Raw genomic sequence first — 15,730 nt, forward strand, 5'->3', positions numbered from 1 at the left:
TAGACTCGGCTCCTCTGGGCCCAGAAGGAAAGCCAGTCTCCTCTCGAGCCTTCACTTCCCCACGGCACCCACAAGGAGTGCAAGTACTTGGGTCCAAGCAACCCAGGTGATCATCTGTGCCTAAGAAAATACAGATGATCACAGCAGTGGGGCAGCAAGTGGCTGTGTGTGCACGTGTGCTTGTGTGTGCATATTACATATGGGTGTGCATGTGGGTAGGTGTGTGTTGTATGTGCGTGTGTGCACGTGCATGTGTGTAAATCACAGTATGCTGTGGGGGGCGGGGAAGAGACAGGAGCTCCCCCTCCTCTCCATTCACACCATTCTCTGGAAAGGTCCCAGGTGCATCGGAATGGAAAAAGCAGCATAATTCTAAACTGTTGATGTCTGTCCCATAACTCTATAGCGATCCTTGCTCTTCAACATGAATGTTAGGGTGCTCTTAGGATTGAGATCACAGGCAGGAGTGGACAAGCCAGTGATGCTTTTAAGTGACAGCCAATCACTCTCACAACAAGTGCGATGGAGACCGCCTTACTCATGGCAAAAAAAAAAAAAAAAGCAAATGCTTAAGGTTAAAATTAAATGAGCAATTATTTACCATAGCCAAAGGTGGAAGCAAAAATGTCCATCAGCAGATGAATGGATAGCCAAAACCTGGCATCTCCATACAATGGGATATGATTCAGCCTTACAAAGGAATAAAATTCTAACATAGGTTACAATAGGGATGACCCTTGAAGACATTAGTGAAATGAGTGAAATAAGCCCGTCCAAAAGGACAAAAAAGAAGTATGATTCCACTTACATGAGGTACCTAAAAATAGAGTAATTCATAGACACAGAAAGTAGAACAGTGGTCACCAGGAGCTGGGGGGGACAGCGAATGGGGAGCTAGTGTTTCACGGGGACAGAGTTTCAGTTGGAGAAAATAAACAGTTCTGGAGGTAGATGGTGGTGATGGGTACACAACAACGTGAATGTACGGAACGCCACTGAACCATACATTTAAAAACGGTTAGAATGATAAATGTTATGTGATGAATATTTTATTACCATAAAAAATTAAGTGAGCACATGAAAAACATGTGCATGAGTGTGCATAGCAGCATTATTCACAACAGCCAGAAACTCTGAACAACCCAAAGGGCCACCAAATGATGAATGGATAAACGAAAGGTGGCCTCTCCATACTATGGAATATTATTTGGTCATAAAAAGGAATGAAGGACCATTAAATAATGTAACAGGAATGAACCCTGAAAACACTATGTTGTGTGAAAGAAGACAAAAAGCCACAAAGGTATGATCCCATTTATATGAAATGTCCATAAGAGGCATATCCATGAAGATAGACAGGAAATTCGAGGTCACCTAAATGGTGGGGAAGGGGGAAGAAGGGAGGGGGCAGAGGAAGAGAGAGGAATGGGAATGGCTTTTAACGGGTTCGGGGTTTCTTTGTGAGGTGGTAAAAATGTCCTACAAATAAATAGTGATGATAGTTGTGGAACTTTGTGACTATACTAAAAACCACTGAACTGGGGACCCCCGGGTGGCTCAGTGGTTGAACGTCTGCCTTCAGCCCAGGGTGTGATCCTGGGGTCCTGGGATTGAGCCCCACATCGAGCTCCCTGCAGGCAGCTTACTTCTCCCTCTGCTATGTCTCTGCCTCTCTCTGTGTGTCTCATAAATATATAAATAAAACCTTTTAAAAAATAAATAAAAACCCACTGAACTGTACACTCTAAAAGGATGATGGCACATGAATTACATGGTACGCCTATTTACGGTATGCGAAGTAGATCCCGATTTCTTAAAAACGTGATTTAAATGAGAAAACTCACGATTCATCTCCCCTGTTTACCCCTGAAGCCTCGGGAATCTCTTGAGGAGATCACCAGAAGTATTATTTTAATAACACAAGGAAATCTTTTCTTTTTTTTTGTTGTTGTTTTTTAAAGATTTATTTATCTTTTTTATTTTAGAGAAGGAGAGAGAAAGTGAGTGGGTGTGGGGCAGAGGGAGAGAATCTCAAGCAGACTCCCCACTGAGTGTGGAGCCCACTGCAGGGTTTGATCCTATGACCCATTAGATCATGGCCTGAGCCAAAACCAAGAGTTGGACGCTCAACCGACTGAGCCACCCAGGCACCCCAACACATTATAAGTTTCTATTGATTCCCTTTGTTTTTATAAAGATGGGTCACAGTATACAAATGATGATTTAGTTTTATATTTTTTTACCTAAGATATATCTATTTTAATTATGTATGTATGCATTGTATATACATATTTAATCTCCTCATGTACATTTATTGACATTTCAATGTGAGATCTCAGATTAAAGAAAAGCAATTTGCACAATATGTTTGTGTGTGACACACATTATTGTTTTTATAGCTGAATAGATTTTCATTACATTTTATGCCATAATCATCTACTGTTGGGTAAAGGATGGGGAACACCTAAATCAAGCGATTTAGAGAGCAGTATATCCATTTTGTCACTTAAAATATTTCTCTCAGAATTCAGGAAATAAATTTTTTAAGGCAGAAAATCAAGGGGAATATCTTTACAAATGAATTCACCTTAGAGCTTAGATAAGCTACTTATCATGAATATATGTGAAGTAGTATTTATGTGACACATAAGACAGGACAAAACTACAATTTGCTTATTAATTCTCCGCTTAAAATTTCCATTGACTTTCTGACACAACTTGAAAAAATTCAAACGTCTTATAGATTTTTCAGAATTGAATCTGGCATAAGTTTCCATCTAAGTTTGTGCAATTCTTTTTTTTTTTTTTAATTAATTTTAAGGAAATCTTTTCAACAGATTCTCACTATTACCAAGTAAGGGTGGGAAAGCTCAGGGTGCAGTTTGCCATGCTGCCGCTAGATGGCACTCTATCCTCTTATTCGCCAGTTGCTTGGGGTAGGCTTGTGGGGGGCAGCTAAAAGCACTTGCCTTTCCCATCATCTGTTCTGGGTTTTATTTTATCACGGCAATTAGGCTTGATTAGAGAGAAGGATTGTCAGGAATCCATATTGTAATGTGCTGCATCAGGCAGTCAAGCAGGCTAATGGCATGTCCCCTGGGATTAGTTTCAGGCGCAACCCCATAGACAAATGGGTCCTGGGAACAAGTGGCTGAGAATGGAGGTTCAAATAGGATAGTCTGCAGGGCCAGGGATCCAGTAAGCAAATGAACGGATCCCATAAAAGCACATCTTTCAGCAAAGGCTGGAGAAGCCCAACTGAAAGCTCGGCCTATTGAAATCGATCCTGATCTGACCTTTAATTTTCCCAGATGTTTTCTCAGGAGCAGTGTATTTAAGAAGTTGCAAGTGCCTCCCTGCCATGCTGAGCCACCTGGAGATGGAGTATAAAACAGGACGCCGCCCGTCCCGCTCCTGATGCCCCAAAGGAAGCAGAGCGGGAGCTGAGACAGTGGTTCTCCGGCGCAGCCACATATTAAAACCACCTGGGGAGTTTTCAAACCTGCCGAGCTCCCACCCCAAACCAATAAAAAAGGAGCATCTGGAGATGGGATCCGGGTGGATGTGTTTTTAAAATACCCTCAGGTGACTCAAATGCACAGCCTGGTCAGAGAAGCAGTGAGCTGAAGGAAACCAGGCTGCCAGACAGAGAAAGTTTGCTTTTTGGCTTTCCTTCTGGCCGGGGGTTCCCTGAGAGCTGTACTCAGCTGCAGGGGGTGCAAGACTCTTGGACTGGCGACCCCAGAATCAGCGTGAGAAAGTGAGAAGAGCCAGAGGGGACAAAGTCCTCGTAGATGTGGGTAATGATACATAGATTTTGTCAGCAGATGCAGTCCCCCGGCCCCATGCCACCCCCCAACTATGGGGCCTCTACTGGGAAATCCTCGAAACCCTATGCCAGACACTTGCAGGGGTGTTTCTAAAAGTAAAAGTCATATTTTAAAAAATCAAAGACCCACCACTGAATTCTTTCTTGAGAAAGTACTGGAAGCTCTGTCGGCCCTTGGGGTCTCGGATCAATTCACTGAAGTTGAAAGCCCATCGTTCCACCCGCATCTTGGTTGGGACTTCCACCCTGCAAGGATGATGATTTATGAATGCACCAGACACTCAGTGCAAGGGAGGGGCCCCCACCACCAAGCTTAGGAGTCCCACGGCCCAGGGCTCAACCCAATCCTCTCCCACCCCAATCCCTGCACAAATGAACAATCCAAGTAATCACTTGCTAGGAAAATGTAGCCTCAGGTAAGTCCCCTGGGCTCATCTGGAAAGCTGGTACCCCAGAGGTGAGAAGGATGCCCACAGCAAACAGCCTCACACTCGGGCCCACTCCTTTCTACTTCAGGGCAAAGGAACACAGATGCCGCCTCCAAGGCCTGTGGAGACTGGCCAGCGGAGGGTCGGCCGCCACATCAGACCAGAAGAGGATTCCAGAGCAGCACTGGTGATGGGTGTTCTGGCCACTGCCACCCTGCCCCATGTCCCTTCACCACGGGACTACATGGGCATCTAGTAGGAGCCAATGATTCGTCCTATACCTACCCTCAGGCCCCCAACCCCAGGCAGACCCTACTGTCACCGATACACCCTCTCCCAGGGCCTCCTCCAAGATTCAAGTCCCCCAGCACTTCCATGTTTGGAAAGATCTCGCTGTTCCCAGGTAGGACATTTGAGCACAGCTGGCTGAGGTCTAACATTCCAGAAAATGAGAAAAAGAGTTGGCTTTTCTCCTATTCCTTATGAAATTCTCCAGAACCCAACAGAGCCCCTTGGAAACACAGGTTTCCAAGTCCACGACACCACACCCCCCACTAAGGTGGCAGCTAGAGCCGGCACCGGCTACAATTCACGCCCATGGGATCTAAAGGCAGCCAAGCAAGTTCGTGCCTTCTATAGCAACGTGAAAACAGTACAAATACTGTAGTAACATGAAGAGCCACCAGTGTCACCACCTGTGAGGCACTGTGTTTTACACACATCGCTAGGTCTTTAAGAGACCACTGTGAGCTGTCCATTGTCACCCCCATGTATTGCTGAGAAGACCAAGGCTCACATAAGAAGCAGATCCAAAAAACAAACAAACAAGCAAAAATAGTGGTGTGCAAACCTCAGCATGCGTCAGAATCACCGGGAAGGCTCATAATAACACAGACTGCTGGGTGCTATCTCTTGAGTTTCTGGTTCATAGGGATTGGTGGGGCCCAGAATCTGCATTTCGTTAGGAATTTTTACTTTTGCATATGAATTTACATTTAATGTATTTACTTTTGCATATGAATTTACATTTAATGTATTTACTGGCAGGGAAAAATATTTCATCTAAACTAGATTTTCTGTGATTTGGTGTAAATGTGTTTCCTATTTTTTTTTTTTTTTGTCTTTAATGAGGATACATCCCATCTCATTAACACTTGTCAAATTTATTCTCAGTAATGGAAAATTATATACAGTCATGAACTTAAAAAAAAAAAAAAAAAGCTCCCTGATGATGCTGCAGCTACTGGTCCAGGGGCCATACTGGGAGCCAATGCTCTAAACCAGTGTTGTGAGTCCCAGCTCTTCATTAAAGTCAGTGCGAGCTTGTGGTCTATGTATACAATGGAATATTCCTCAGCCATTAGAAATGACAAATACCCACCATTTGCTTCAACGTAGATGGAACTGGAGGGTATTCTGCTGAGTGAAATAAGTCAATCGGAGAAGGACAAACATTATATGGTCTCATTCATTTGGGGAATAAAAAAAAAGTGAAAGGGAATAGAAGGGAAGGGAGAAGAAATGGGTAGGAAATATCAGAAAGGGAGACAGAACATAAAGACTCCTAACTCTGGGAAACAAACTAGGGGTGGTGGAAGGGGAGGAAGGGGGTGACTGGGTGATGGGCACTGAGGGGGGCACTTGATGGGATGAGCACTGGGTGTTATTCTGTATGTTGGCAAATTGAACACCAATAAAAAATAAATTTATTATTTAAAAAATAACTAAAAAAATAAAAAATTAAAAATAAATAAATAAAAACCATTGGTGAGGATTAGAAGGGAGAACGGGCCAAATAAGAGGCTTTGGGGGTAAGGGCTGGATGTTGATTTTTGTTTGTTGGTTGTTTTTAACAACCAGGTGATTTGAATACGGCTTGAAGATCTAAACCATTCAGAACAAGGCTTCCTCTGTTCAGTGGGGCCTCCATTCGGCATCGCCCCTCTAGAACCCTCTGATGGATGGCTCCTACACAAAACATCGCCCCTGTTCTTTTCCCCAGCACATCTCTGCCTCAAGTTTCAACACCGTATTCTCCATTTCATTTAAAATTCTGCAGCTAACCGCATCTCCATCCCAAGCTCTCCCAAGAAAACCCTTTCCCTGGCCAGGCAGGCCTGTCTTCTCCTCCAGAGAGAGCTGAATACTGCACATCCTTGCACACAAGGCGATTCCGGTCACTTCTCTTCCCTGACACACTGGGAACTGGAACACCCTAATAACTAGAGCTCCCAGCGTGGGAGGGAGGCATCTCCGGAAGGTGGCTCTAGAATCTTGGGCCCTGCAGGTGACACTAGTAGACCGCACACTCACATGAGCACCCTCCTTAACCCAGCAGCTGCCCTCAGCAGGCCAGGAGGTGGAAGGGTTCCCCAAGCTACGGGAAAGCTCTGCTTGTTCACCTGGCTGGATCTGTGCTACCTGCATGTTCCTCGTGCCTTACGTGGTAATGACCTTGGTGGGGACCTGAACTGTGGTATTCACCTGATGCTCTCAATCCTTCGCATCACCCCACCTGTCTTACCCATGCTGACCAGCCACTTCCTTCCTCCCCTCCTGCCCTATCTTTCCCTCTGATGTGACTATTACACCTTCTCTTCTTCCTTCATCAGCTTATGCTTCTCCTTCTGCATTTCTACCTTTTTGCCTCCTGCAAACAACAGGCTTACATAGGCCCAGTCAGGAGCCACAACTCTTTATAATCCACAAACAGAGCAAAGGAGTGAGTGGTATAATTGCCAAGGCAGGCAGAGGGCCCTGGCCTCCAGGAACTTATTTTTTCTCTAATTAGATATCAAAACTGCAAAGCCATAAAGATGATCGTTTTCTGTTCAAAAACAATATATTACTCATAGAGAGTTACCAGCTGACCCAGAATTTCTACCCCTAGGCACATGCCTAAGAGAAATGAAAACATACGTCCACACAAAAATCTGTACACAAATGTTCGCAGCAGCATTGTTCATAATAGCTAAAGGACAGAGATGATGTCCACCAACTGATGAATGGATCTTTAAAAAAAGTGTATCTCCTTACAGTGACTATCACTCACACATTTATAAGGATGGAGTACTAATACACTGCACCATACAGATAAACTCTGAAAACATTATTTTCAGGAAAAAAAAAAAAAAGCTAATCACAAAAGACCACATAGTATATCAATCCATTTATGTGAAATGTCCAAACTCATCAAATGCACAGAAACAGAACGTAGTTTTATGGTTGCCTAGGGCTGAAGGGGTTTTGGGGAAGTGGGGGGGGGGTTCTTATTTGGGTGATGAAAATGTTTTAAAATTAACTGTGGTAATCGTGGCACGACTCCAGGAATATAGTAGAAACCACCGAATTGCATACTTTCAATTGGATGAATCGTATGGCACTTGAATTATAACTCAAAAGGCTATTTAAAAAAAAAACACACACACACCAATATATCAAATACATACAATTTAGCGTTTAAGTCCCAGAACTGGGTGTCATCTGTTATCCAAGGATTGCTAGGGAGGCAGCCTGACATGATGGCATCGTTGGACAAAAACTGCTCGCTGTATTTGACAATCCTGAAAAGCAAATGGAAAATGATTTCCTAGAAGTTCAACACCCAAGAGACAAAATCAATACTCAGGTTGATTGACCAGCCTGTCCTCCTGTCTCTTTATCGATTTAGCTGCATACTTATTACTGCCTTCTTAGAAACATGCTCTAATAGCCTTCGGGATTGGCAGGTATTTGACAGGATCTGTCCCTGATCTACTCATGAGATGACACATCGTCTTCCCGTCCAATCCCTTTGCAATTTCTCTACTGTACTGATGTCACTAAAATAAGGCCTCTTGATATTTTATCGTGAGTCTTCAAAGTTCAAAGCTGGTCAGTTTGCATGTGTTCAAACCAGTGTCCTAGTGGTGCCATCTTGGAAGCATGAGGTTGCCATGGTCTCTCTGAGATTCTGTTGCCACATCACATTCCCCACTTGGTCAGGATGATGCCTAAGTTTGGGAACCTAGATTCACCACTCAAAGCCTATGGTCTCACTGAGGTGTGAATCCCACGTTCACAAATATGAGCAAGAGCTAATTTCTTCTATGTGAGTTAGACCTGCCTAGGCAGCACATTCCTGGGGCATGGGCAGTGTGGAAAAGCCTGCTGTGCCTCTGGCCCTTGGGTGGGGGGACTGCACCCACGGTATACACCTGAGACACCTGCTGTGACGTCTCCCCACAGCTAGGAGATTTTGATAGAACAGAACCCATGCCCTGGAGATATCCCAGAGCATTAGGTTTACAGTTCTGTGCAAAACTCAGGCCCCTTGGCTTCATTTCTCCCAAGACCCTCTCAATTCTCAGCAAGGCCTTTAGAGTGGGGCAACAGAAGGGAAGAAAAAAGAAAACTGGCCCACAAGTCCTAACACCAATGATGTTAAATCCTCGTAATGAGTCCCTAAAACAAACAGAAATTGGAGAGTGGGAGTCAGAAGTATCCAACAGCCTTTGTGTCTCCTTCCATGTGCTTTCTGTTTGGTTTCATTAAAGTGGGTTTCTGGTACATCACAGTAGAGGATTTTTACTTTCTCCTAAAACAACGATTGTCGTTATGACCCAAACCGAGTGCCTACTGAGTAAACCGGTACACTCTCATCTGTGACTGATGGAGCTCGGCAGCTGCAGACAGGAGCTGTGGAAATCTGCGGTTGGGGTCAGGGCACATTTTCTCAGGCAGGTGGTATGTATACAAAGCAGGGATTTGGGAAGATGTAAGAAGATATGTGAAGGGTTTGTTTGTTTTTTTCTATAAGAGCCTGACCCCTCGCCACATTGGAAGAAAGGCACTGGACAAAATACAACATCTTCCATCTTGATTGGTACCACTGTTTGGGTCTCGCAAAGTCAAAATCAATCATTAGCCATGTTGTGCCTCTCCAGAAAGAAGTCAGGTCCATTTTCATGTATGCAGGAAAATCTTTGAGTTAGCAAGGTGGTCCTAAACCCTCTGGGGGGCACTACACCCTTTCGTATATCCCCAATAATGTCCTCTGGGGGACTGGCTCAAGGTCCCCTTCTGGATGTTCCATAAGTCAAATGTAAATTTCTGATTTATCGTAAGTAGATTTTTTTTTTCGTAAATAGATTTTAAATCAGAGATTAACAACGGACATTTAAGTATACATTGAACCAGTAAACATAACTCACATATCTCTAATAAATTTGAGTGGGTAGCGACAGGAATACAGGCTAGTGTGGATCCCCCAGAGGGTCCAGTCTATGAACTTTCAATTCTGCCCACCTTCTTCATCCACACAGTAGTGGCTTCCAAGAACAATAAGTCTTGTATAAAACCTGACCCAACCCTAACTTTGGCTAACCCAAGATGAGCCCTGGACACACGAAGACTGAGAGTTAGGAACGTAATCCTGAGAAGACCGGTTTTGTCCCTCAGAGTTCCTTAGGATAGGTCAGCTCATGACTGCTCAAGTTCTCCTTAAAACAGAAAGTTCTCCTCTTGCCCACCTCGTGCTCTAACCTCAGCAAGATCAACAAATTAGGGACCTACCCTCCAAGGGACACAGAAGACTTCACCGTGGACCTCATTAAGGCCTGTTGGTAATACATGATCTGGAAGAGACACAGTGGTTAGAGGATGCCCAATTTCCCCACCCTTGAGTGTCACTAGCACTGGCATTCACACATGGCCCCCAGAACCAGAAGCCACTTATCTGCCCTTCCATCCCCTTAAGCCACTCATGGTGGTACTAACAGGGCAGAGACCCATGGTAGAGGTGTGACCCCAAACTCTAAATTAGGAGCCTCCACAGCCCATCATGTATCAGTTCAGGAAGAGGTACCAATTGGAAAAACAAAAGGTTCTAAGGAGCATTAAATCGAGATGTGGGGATGGATGCTTGGCTTTTCCCTCAGATACCTCTGGCTGACACAGCAGGTCTAACCTCAATAGCCAACACCTTCAAGAGCTCTGTCTTGCACCCTGGACACAAAATTTGCCAAAATAAGTAGTATGCCTCTTCAGAGAGATTCTAAACTTGCCCCATAATTGTGGGAGGAGGGGCTGGGGTGGGCAAGCAGACCCTGTGGCATCCACCCCACATCCCTCAGATCTGGGCTCTTCTGATGGTGTTTCATATCCTGAGCCTCAGCACTGATCCATTTAGATCTTACAAAAGATGCTTTGTCATTCTGCGCCGTTCATTAATCCAGAAATAATTGTTTGAACATTACACGTGGTTTTTCATTTCACTACTGAGGGCAGAGCATAAAGCCAAAGTACATATAATTTGTTAGAGGACTGAAAATCAAACTTCTCTGGGACTGGGAAACTAATTACCTCTTTTCTGACAGCAGTGATTGTTTGTTTCTGTAAAAACAAAGAAGCAAAAACCATTAAACAGATGCCATTAATTCATTATGGTTCAAATACCCATTTGAGAAATAAAAATCCCTGCCCATGAAAAAAATGGTTTCACCTTTTCTTACTTAAAAGACAGGATTTCCCCATGACCACTGCCTTCACCCTGTTCTAGACAACCACTGGAGAATTAGTTCGACCAAGGCTCTGATGAGGGAACGCATATGATTTACTACTATAACTGCACGCTGTTCTCCCAAAAGCCAAGATTAATTCAAGACTATGTTTGGGATTGGTCCCAATCTACCACAGTGCCTACCCTAAATGGAATGAGACATAAATATGGGGAAACAAGTAGGCAGTTGGAATGTTTGTTTCTTTTCTCCCAGGAGAGATCCATTCCTCAGGCATTCATAACAACTTGACCAATACAAGTGTTGGGGGGAGGAGGCAACCACATTGCCAAATATAAAGCACACAATTGAAAAACTTGAGACCTGCAACCACTGAAAGCTAAGTCCCAGAGTGGAGCTGTTTCGATGTAGATCATATCAGGTGGGCCTCATCCTCTTGTTGAAGCAGCCAAAGCAGATTCGTGCCTGGAGTGAGCTACAGGGCATCCTCTCTCTGGATTTTTGTGCGATATAGCAGAGAAAGGCTGGCTCCCAAGAGAGACTCCATGTATAGGCTCTTAGAACCAGCTAGATACCACCCAGACCTGCCTCCTCCTAAATCCCTCTATAATCGGACATGTGGCCTTAGCATCACTTCTCTGCTTCATGCAACTCCTGGAAGTTGGGCACAGTTGGTGATGCCAGTCTCGGTTTTTTTAGGTTTGGTTGTGTCCAGGGGCTACTTGGTGCTGACTGTTACACTTTAAATTGATCATCTTCGTTCCTGGCCTCCAGAACCCAAGCAGCTTAACACAACCAGATCTTCGCTGGGAATAGAATCAGAAGCCCGAGGAGGACACGATTTCCCTTAGCCAGTTAGCAAAGTTAAGTATTGGCCTATGAGCCCACTGACAAGGAATAGAGGAGGGTCTAATCTGGAATGTCACATACGTATCTCTCCTTTCTAATCCATGCAGGTTTCATTTTGCTTTATTAGATTGCTTTTATGTAATTGCTTTTCACAGGAAATCCTTTTTCCTGGGTGGGGGAGTAGGGAAAGTTATCTCAGAAAACTAAAGGCGGGTCTCTCTGTTTTGGATTCACACACACCCTGACTTCTTCCTGCATAGCCCTTACCACAACTGTGATTAAATATTTGTGTCATTTTGTTTCATATAGGTATCACCCACCAGGCACCACTAAGAGCAGGGCCACCATGCCTGCCTCTAGCATAATTTCTGGTGCAGAGTAGATGCTCAAAAAAAAAAAAATCAGATAAATGACAACTGCCATGTGCTTGGAGGCCTAGAAAAATGGAGATTAGTCTAAGCTTAGTAGAATTGAACTTTTTCCACCTAAAAAGTTGAAGACACTACCACAATGATCCATATTTTGGATCCAAAATATGGATCATTGCTGATTATCTGTTCCCATTGTCTTTTAACACAAGACACTGTTTTAGAAGACACATTTCAGGAAAAAAAGGACCCAAGGACCAGAGTGGCTTTGCACTCAAATCTAATACATTCAGACTCTCTTATTAGAATGTGCTAAAGTGGATTAAGAATCCCATCTACTGGTCTTCCCCCTCTGTTCAAAGCAGAAGCCGTGTTATTCTGTATGTTGGCAAATTGAACACCAATAAAAAATAAATTTATTATTTTAAAAAAAAAAGTAGAGCCGGATCTTTACCTAGAATAGTAATCACTTAACAATTAGTGCAAAGCAATTTACACCTCTCTGACGTCTTACAAAGTTTAAGGGAGGGAGGTTTTATTATTCTGATTTTCAGCTGAGGATACTGAGCTGCTGAGATGTTACAGGCGACTTTCTCAATACCTCCTGGCCAATAAGGGGTTTAGCCAGGATTTAAACCTAGATCTTCCCTTCACAAAGCTGAGGAGTGACCCATGAGACTCAGAAAACAGCCTACTCTTCACCAGTTTCCTCTTGACCTTGAAGCCACAGGGGCTGCACCACAGAATGACTCTGTCCAGCCATTTCATTGAAAATTAAAACAAAAAGAGAGCTAAAGCCCTGATCACGAGATGAAACAGAAAGACAGGAAACTCTTTAATCAACACTAATGACAGGAAAACAAACTCCCAGCTCTCAGAGAAACAAGATCTGGGGCACAGTGACTCTAATAATACTGTTTTATATACTTGACAGTTGTTGAAGAGAATAGATCTTAGATGCCATCACCACATACTCAAAAAAAACAATTATGTGACAGGATGGACGTGTTACCCAACCTTATTGTGGTAATCATTTTGCAATATATATAGTTTTAATCGTCGCATCGTACCCCTTAAATTTACAGATGTTATATGGCAACAATAAAGCTAAGGAAGAAAAAACACTAATGATGGTAAAGATCACAATCATACCAGGCCTGTGTTCAACCGCCAGAGTCATAAACAAGGGCCTGGGACACAAGACCAAACCTCCTGAGAGCAGGGGGCTCCTGAGAAGATCAACAGAGATTAAATGAGCCAGATTCTCAGACTGCCTGATGTTCTCTGGGCTCCGTGGGGAGCTGGCCCTGCAAGTCAACCATAATAACATACACACACTCCCATCTCTCCTCTACCTGGCATGGCCTCCTTTTAGCTCTAATATGTTTCTGGGGCCATTATCTCATTATTTCATATTTTAATTCACTTCATTTGATTGCATTACCCCGTTAGGACTTCTGCATTGGTGGTACGGTTCACTGACTGTTCTCTGATTCCTGCGATTACCAGCCACCCTCTGGGAGTCGAAGGAGTGGGTCTGGTTGAGTCAGAGGCTTCCCTGCCCTTACCTTGGATTTCCCACATGCATTTCACTGGTTATTTCTAGCTTTAAAAATAGCTTTCCATGGGATCAGCTTCCTCTAGATGGACATACAGGGTTATCTCTGTCCTGTTAAGGGAGTGTGGACATTGGGATGGTGCAGAAGAGGGTCTTGGACTTTTCTAGAAGACAGAGAGAGAAAGTGATTGGGGAAGGGAGGTAAGGCTTAGGAAAGAGCATGGACTTTCAGATGGGGACCCAGGTCAAATTCCTGGTTCTGTCACTTATCGACTCTCTGACTCTGGATGAGTTTTGCAAATTTTCAAAGCCTCTTTCCTTATTTGTAAAAGGCGATAGCAAAGGGGGAGGGCATTAAATGAGATAACACATAGAGGTGACTAGCATAGAGCAAGGGCTCAACCTACGGTGACTACTGAGTAGGGTTCACACACTATTGCTGAGAGTAGGCACAGTGGGGTGTTAACCATAATTATAAAATAAAACACAGGATGCCTATGCAATATTTGGGACATACTTTAATACCAAAGAAGTTATTTGGTGTTTATCTGAAATTCAAATTCAGCTGAGAAGCCAGTATTTTTATTTGCTAAATCTCATAAACCTGTCCATGTTATGATTACTCAGCCAAAGGCCATAAAACTAAATATTCAAGTGAAGTTATTAAACACACACATACACATACATACATACACATGCACACAAGCATGTACATGTGCATGCACACACATTTCTAAGCAGTTTAAAGAAAACCACTTCATGACAGCGTAAGAAATAAACATTTTTTTCCCCAGTAATCCATGCACAAAACCCCTTACTTTCTCAACAGTTGGCCCTCCTGGAGGGAATTCACTCTTTTATTCCTCATCCGAGTGACACACTTTGCTACGGTAAGATACTCTGCCTAAGGAAGCTTCGAATGCTACACATTCTTGGAATTCTAACTTGTTCTTTTTCTCTTCTGGAGTGACCCAAATAGGGACACATCTAGAGCCCGTTTACACAGCTCTATGGCTGGCTTGTAGGCCTCAAACCCCGGGTGTGGTTTGCAGACAGCTGTCACAGGGCAGGAGGAGTCAGTCAGGCCATGCCCTGGGAGGCCCTGGGGCCACTGCAGACAGGAGCATGGAAGCAAGCAGGAGGGACAAGCAAGGACCCTGGGATCAGACGGCCAAGCAGGAATATATACAGAAACAGAGGTGAGGGGCCAGGCAAGCCACAGAGTGACACAGGAGATGGGGACAACCAGGGGAACTCGGGGAACAAGGGCATTGAGAGCAGAGAGAGGGTCAAAAGTCAGAAACCGGGAAGTCTGGGAACTGAAGTCATTAATGCAGAGCAGACAAGAGATGGGAGGCAGTGACCTGTCCAAAGAGACAAGAATTTGAGGTCGCAATCACCTGAAGCAGTCTGTCCTGCCATGGACTTCCTGATCAGGTGGAGGCAGGAGAGCCTGCAGAATTTGCAGGGCCCCGTGCAAAATGCACATGTGGGACCCCTTGTCCAAAGAAAGCATTAAGAACTTCAAGGCGGTGACAAGAAAACATTAAGCCAAATAAAGGACCTGACCTGGGTGTGGAGCTGCGGCCCAGTGCGTGAGTCACCCATTCATGACACCGACCCTGGGTGCAGACTGGAAGGGTGTGGGTGGGGGAGGAGGAATAATGGTGGGATCAGAGAAGAGCAAGAGCCACAGAACTGGGAAAGACCCACATGGGACTTGTCTGTTTCCATTTCATCACGTGAAACACAGAACAATACTCTCTCTCTTCCCAAGCCACTGTAAGAATTTAATGATGTTCAGCAAAGCTTCCAGAAGCCACCTACTGGACAGTAGAACACATGAGGTGGGAAAGGCTGAAGTGCAAATCCCAGCTTCTCTGTCTCTGAGCTGCGTGTCACACTGGGCACACATGGGGACCTGGGCGCCGTGGGAGCTGTCCCTTCCAGCCAGCGCCAGTCACAAGAAGAGAACTGTTTGTCCTCAGTTGGTAAGAGTATGTGGTAGTGGTGAGGAACTTTCTGTCACTGAGAGCCAGGCTGAGGGCTCTAAAGAACAAACTACTGAATTCCATGGAGCCATATTTCCATCTCTTATCCAAAGACTAACGTGCACGTTAGAGTGAACTGGTCTGTTCTCAGCAGCTGTTCTGTGGACTAGACATGGAAGCTGAACTGGTGCGTATCTTCCTCCCTCCACT

At 44.4% G+C, this 15,730-nt stretch overlaps 1 protein-coding gene across 3 annotated transcripts in view; it reads right to left on the reverse strand.

The window, feature by feature from the left end:
• Positions 1-15,730, reverse strand: part of RGS9 (regulator of G protein signaling 9) — a 69,951-nt gene that overhangs the window by 20,017 nt on the left and 34,204 nt on the right. For all 3 annotated transcript variants that reach the window (XM_041723708.1, XM_041723707.1, XM_041723709.1), the window contains exons 10-13: positions 10,600-10,629; positions 9,811-9,872; positions 7,707-7,820; positions 3,960-4,075 (exon numbers count right to left, since the gene is read on the reverse strand). In XM_041723708.1, coding sequence (XP_041579642.1) covers positions 3,960-4,075; positions 7,707-7,820; positions 9,811-9,872; positions 10,600-10,629 — 322 coding nt within the window. The remainder of the gene's footprint in view (positions 1-3,959; positions 4,076-7,706; positions 7,821-9,810; positions 9,873-10,599; positions 10,630-15,730) is intronic.

Source organism: Vulpes lagopus, chromosome 12, assembly GCF_018345385.1.
Source record: "Vulpes lagopus strain Blue_001 chromosome 12, ASM1834538v1, whole genome shotgun sequence".
In the NCBI taxonomy this organism is placed as follows: domain Eukaryota; kingdom Metazoa; phylum Chordata; class Mammalia; order Carnivora; family Canidae; genus Vulpes; species Vulpes lagopus.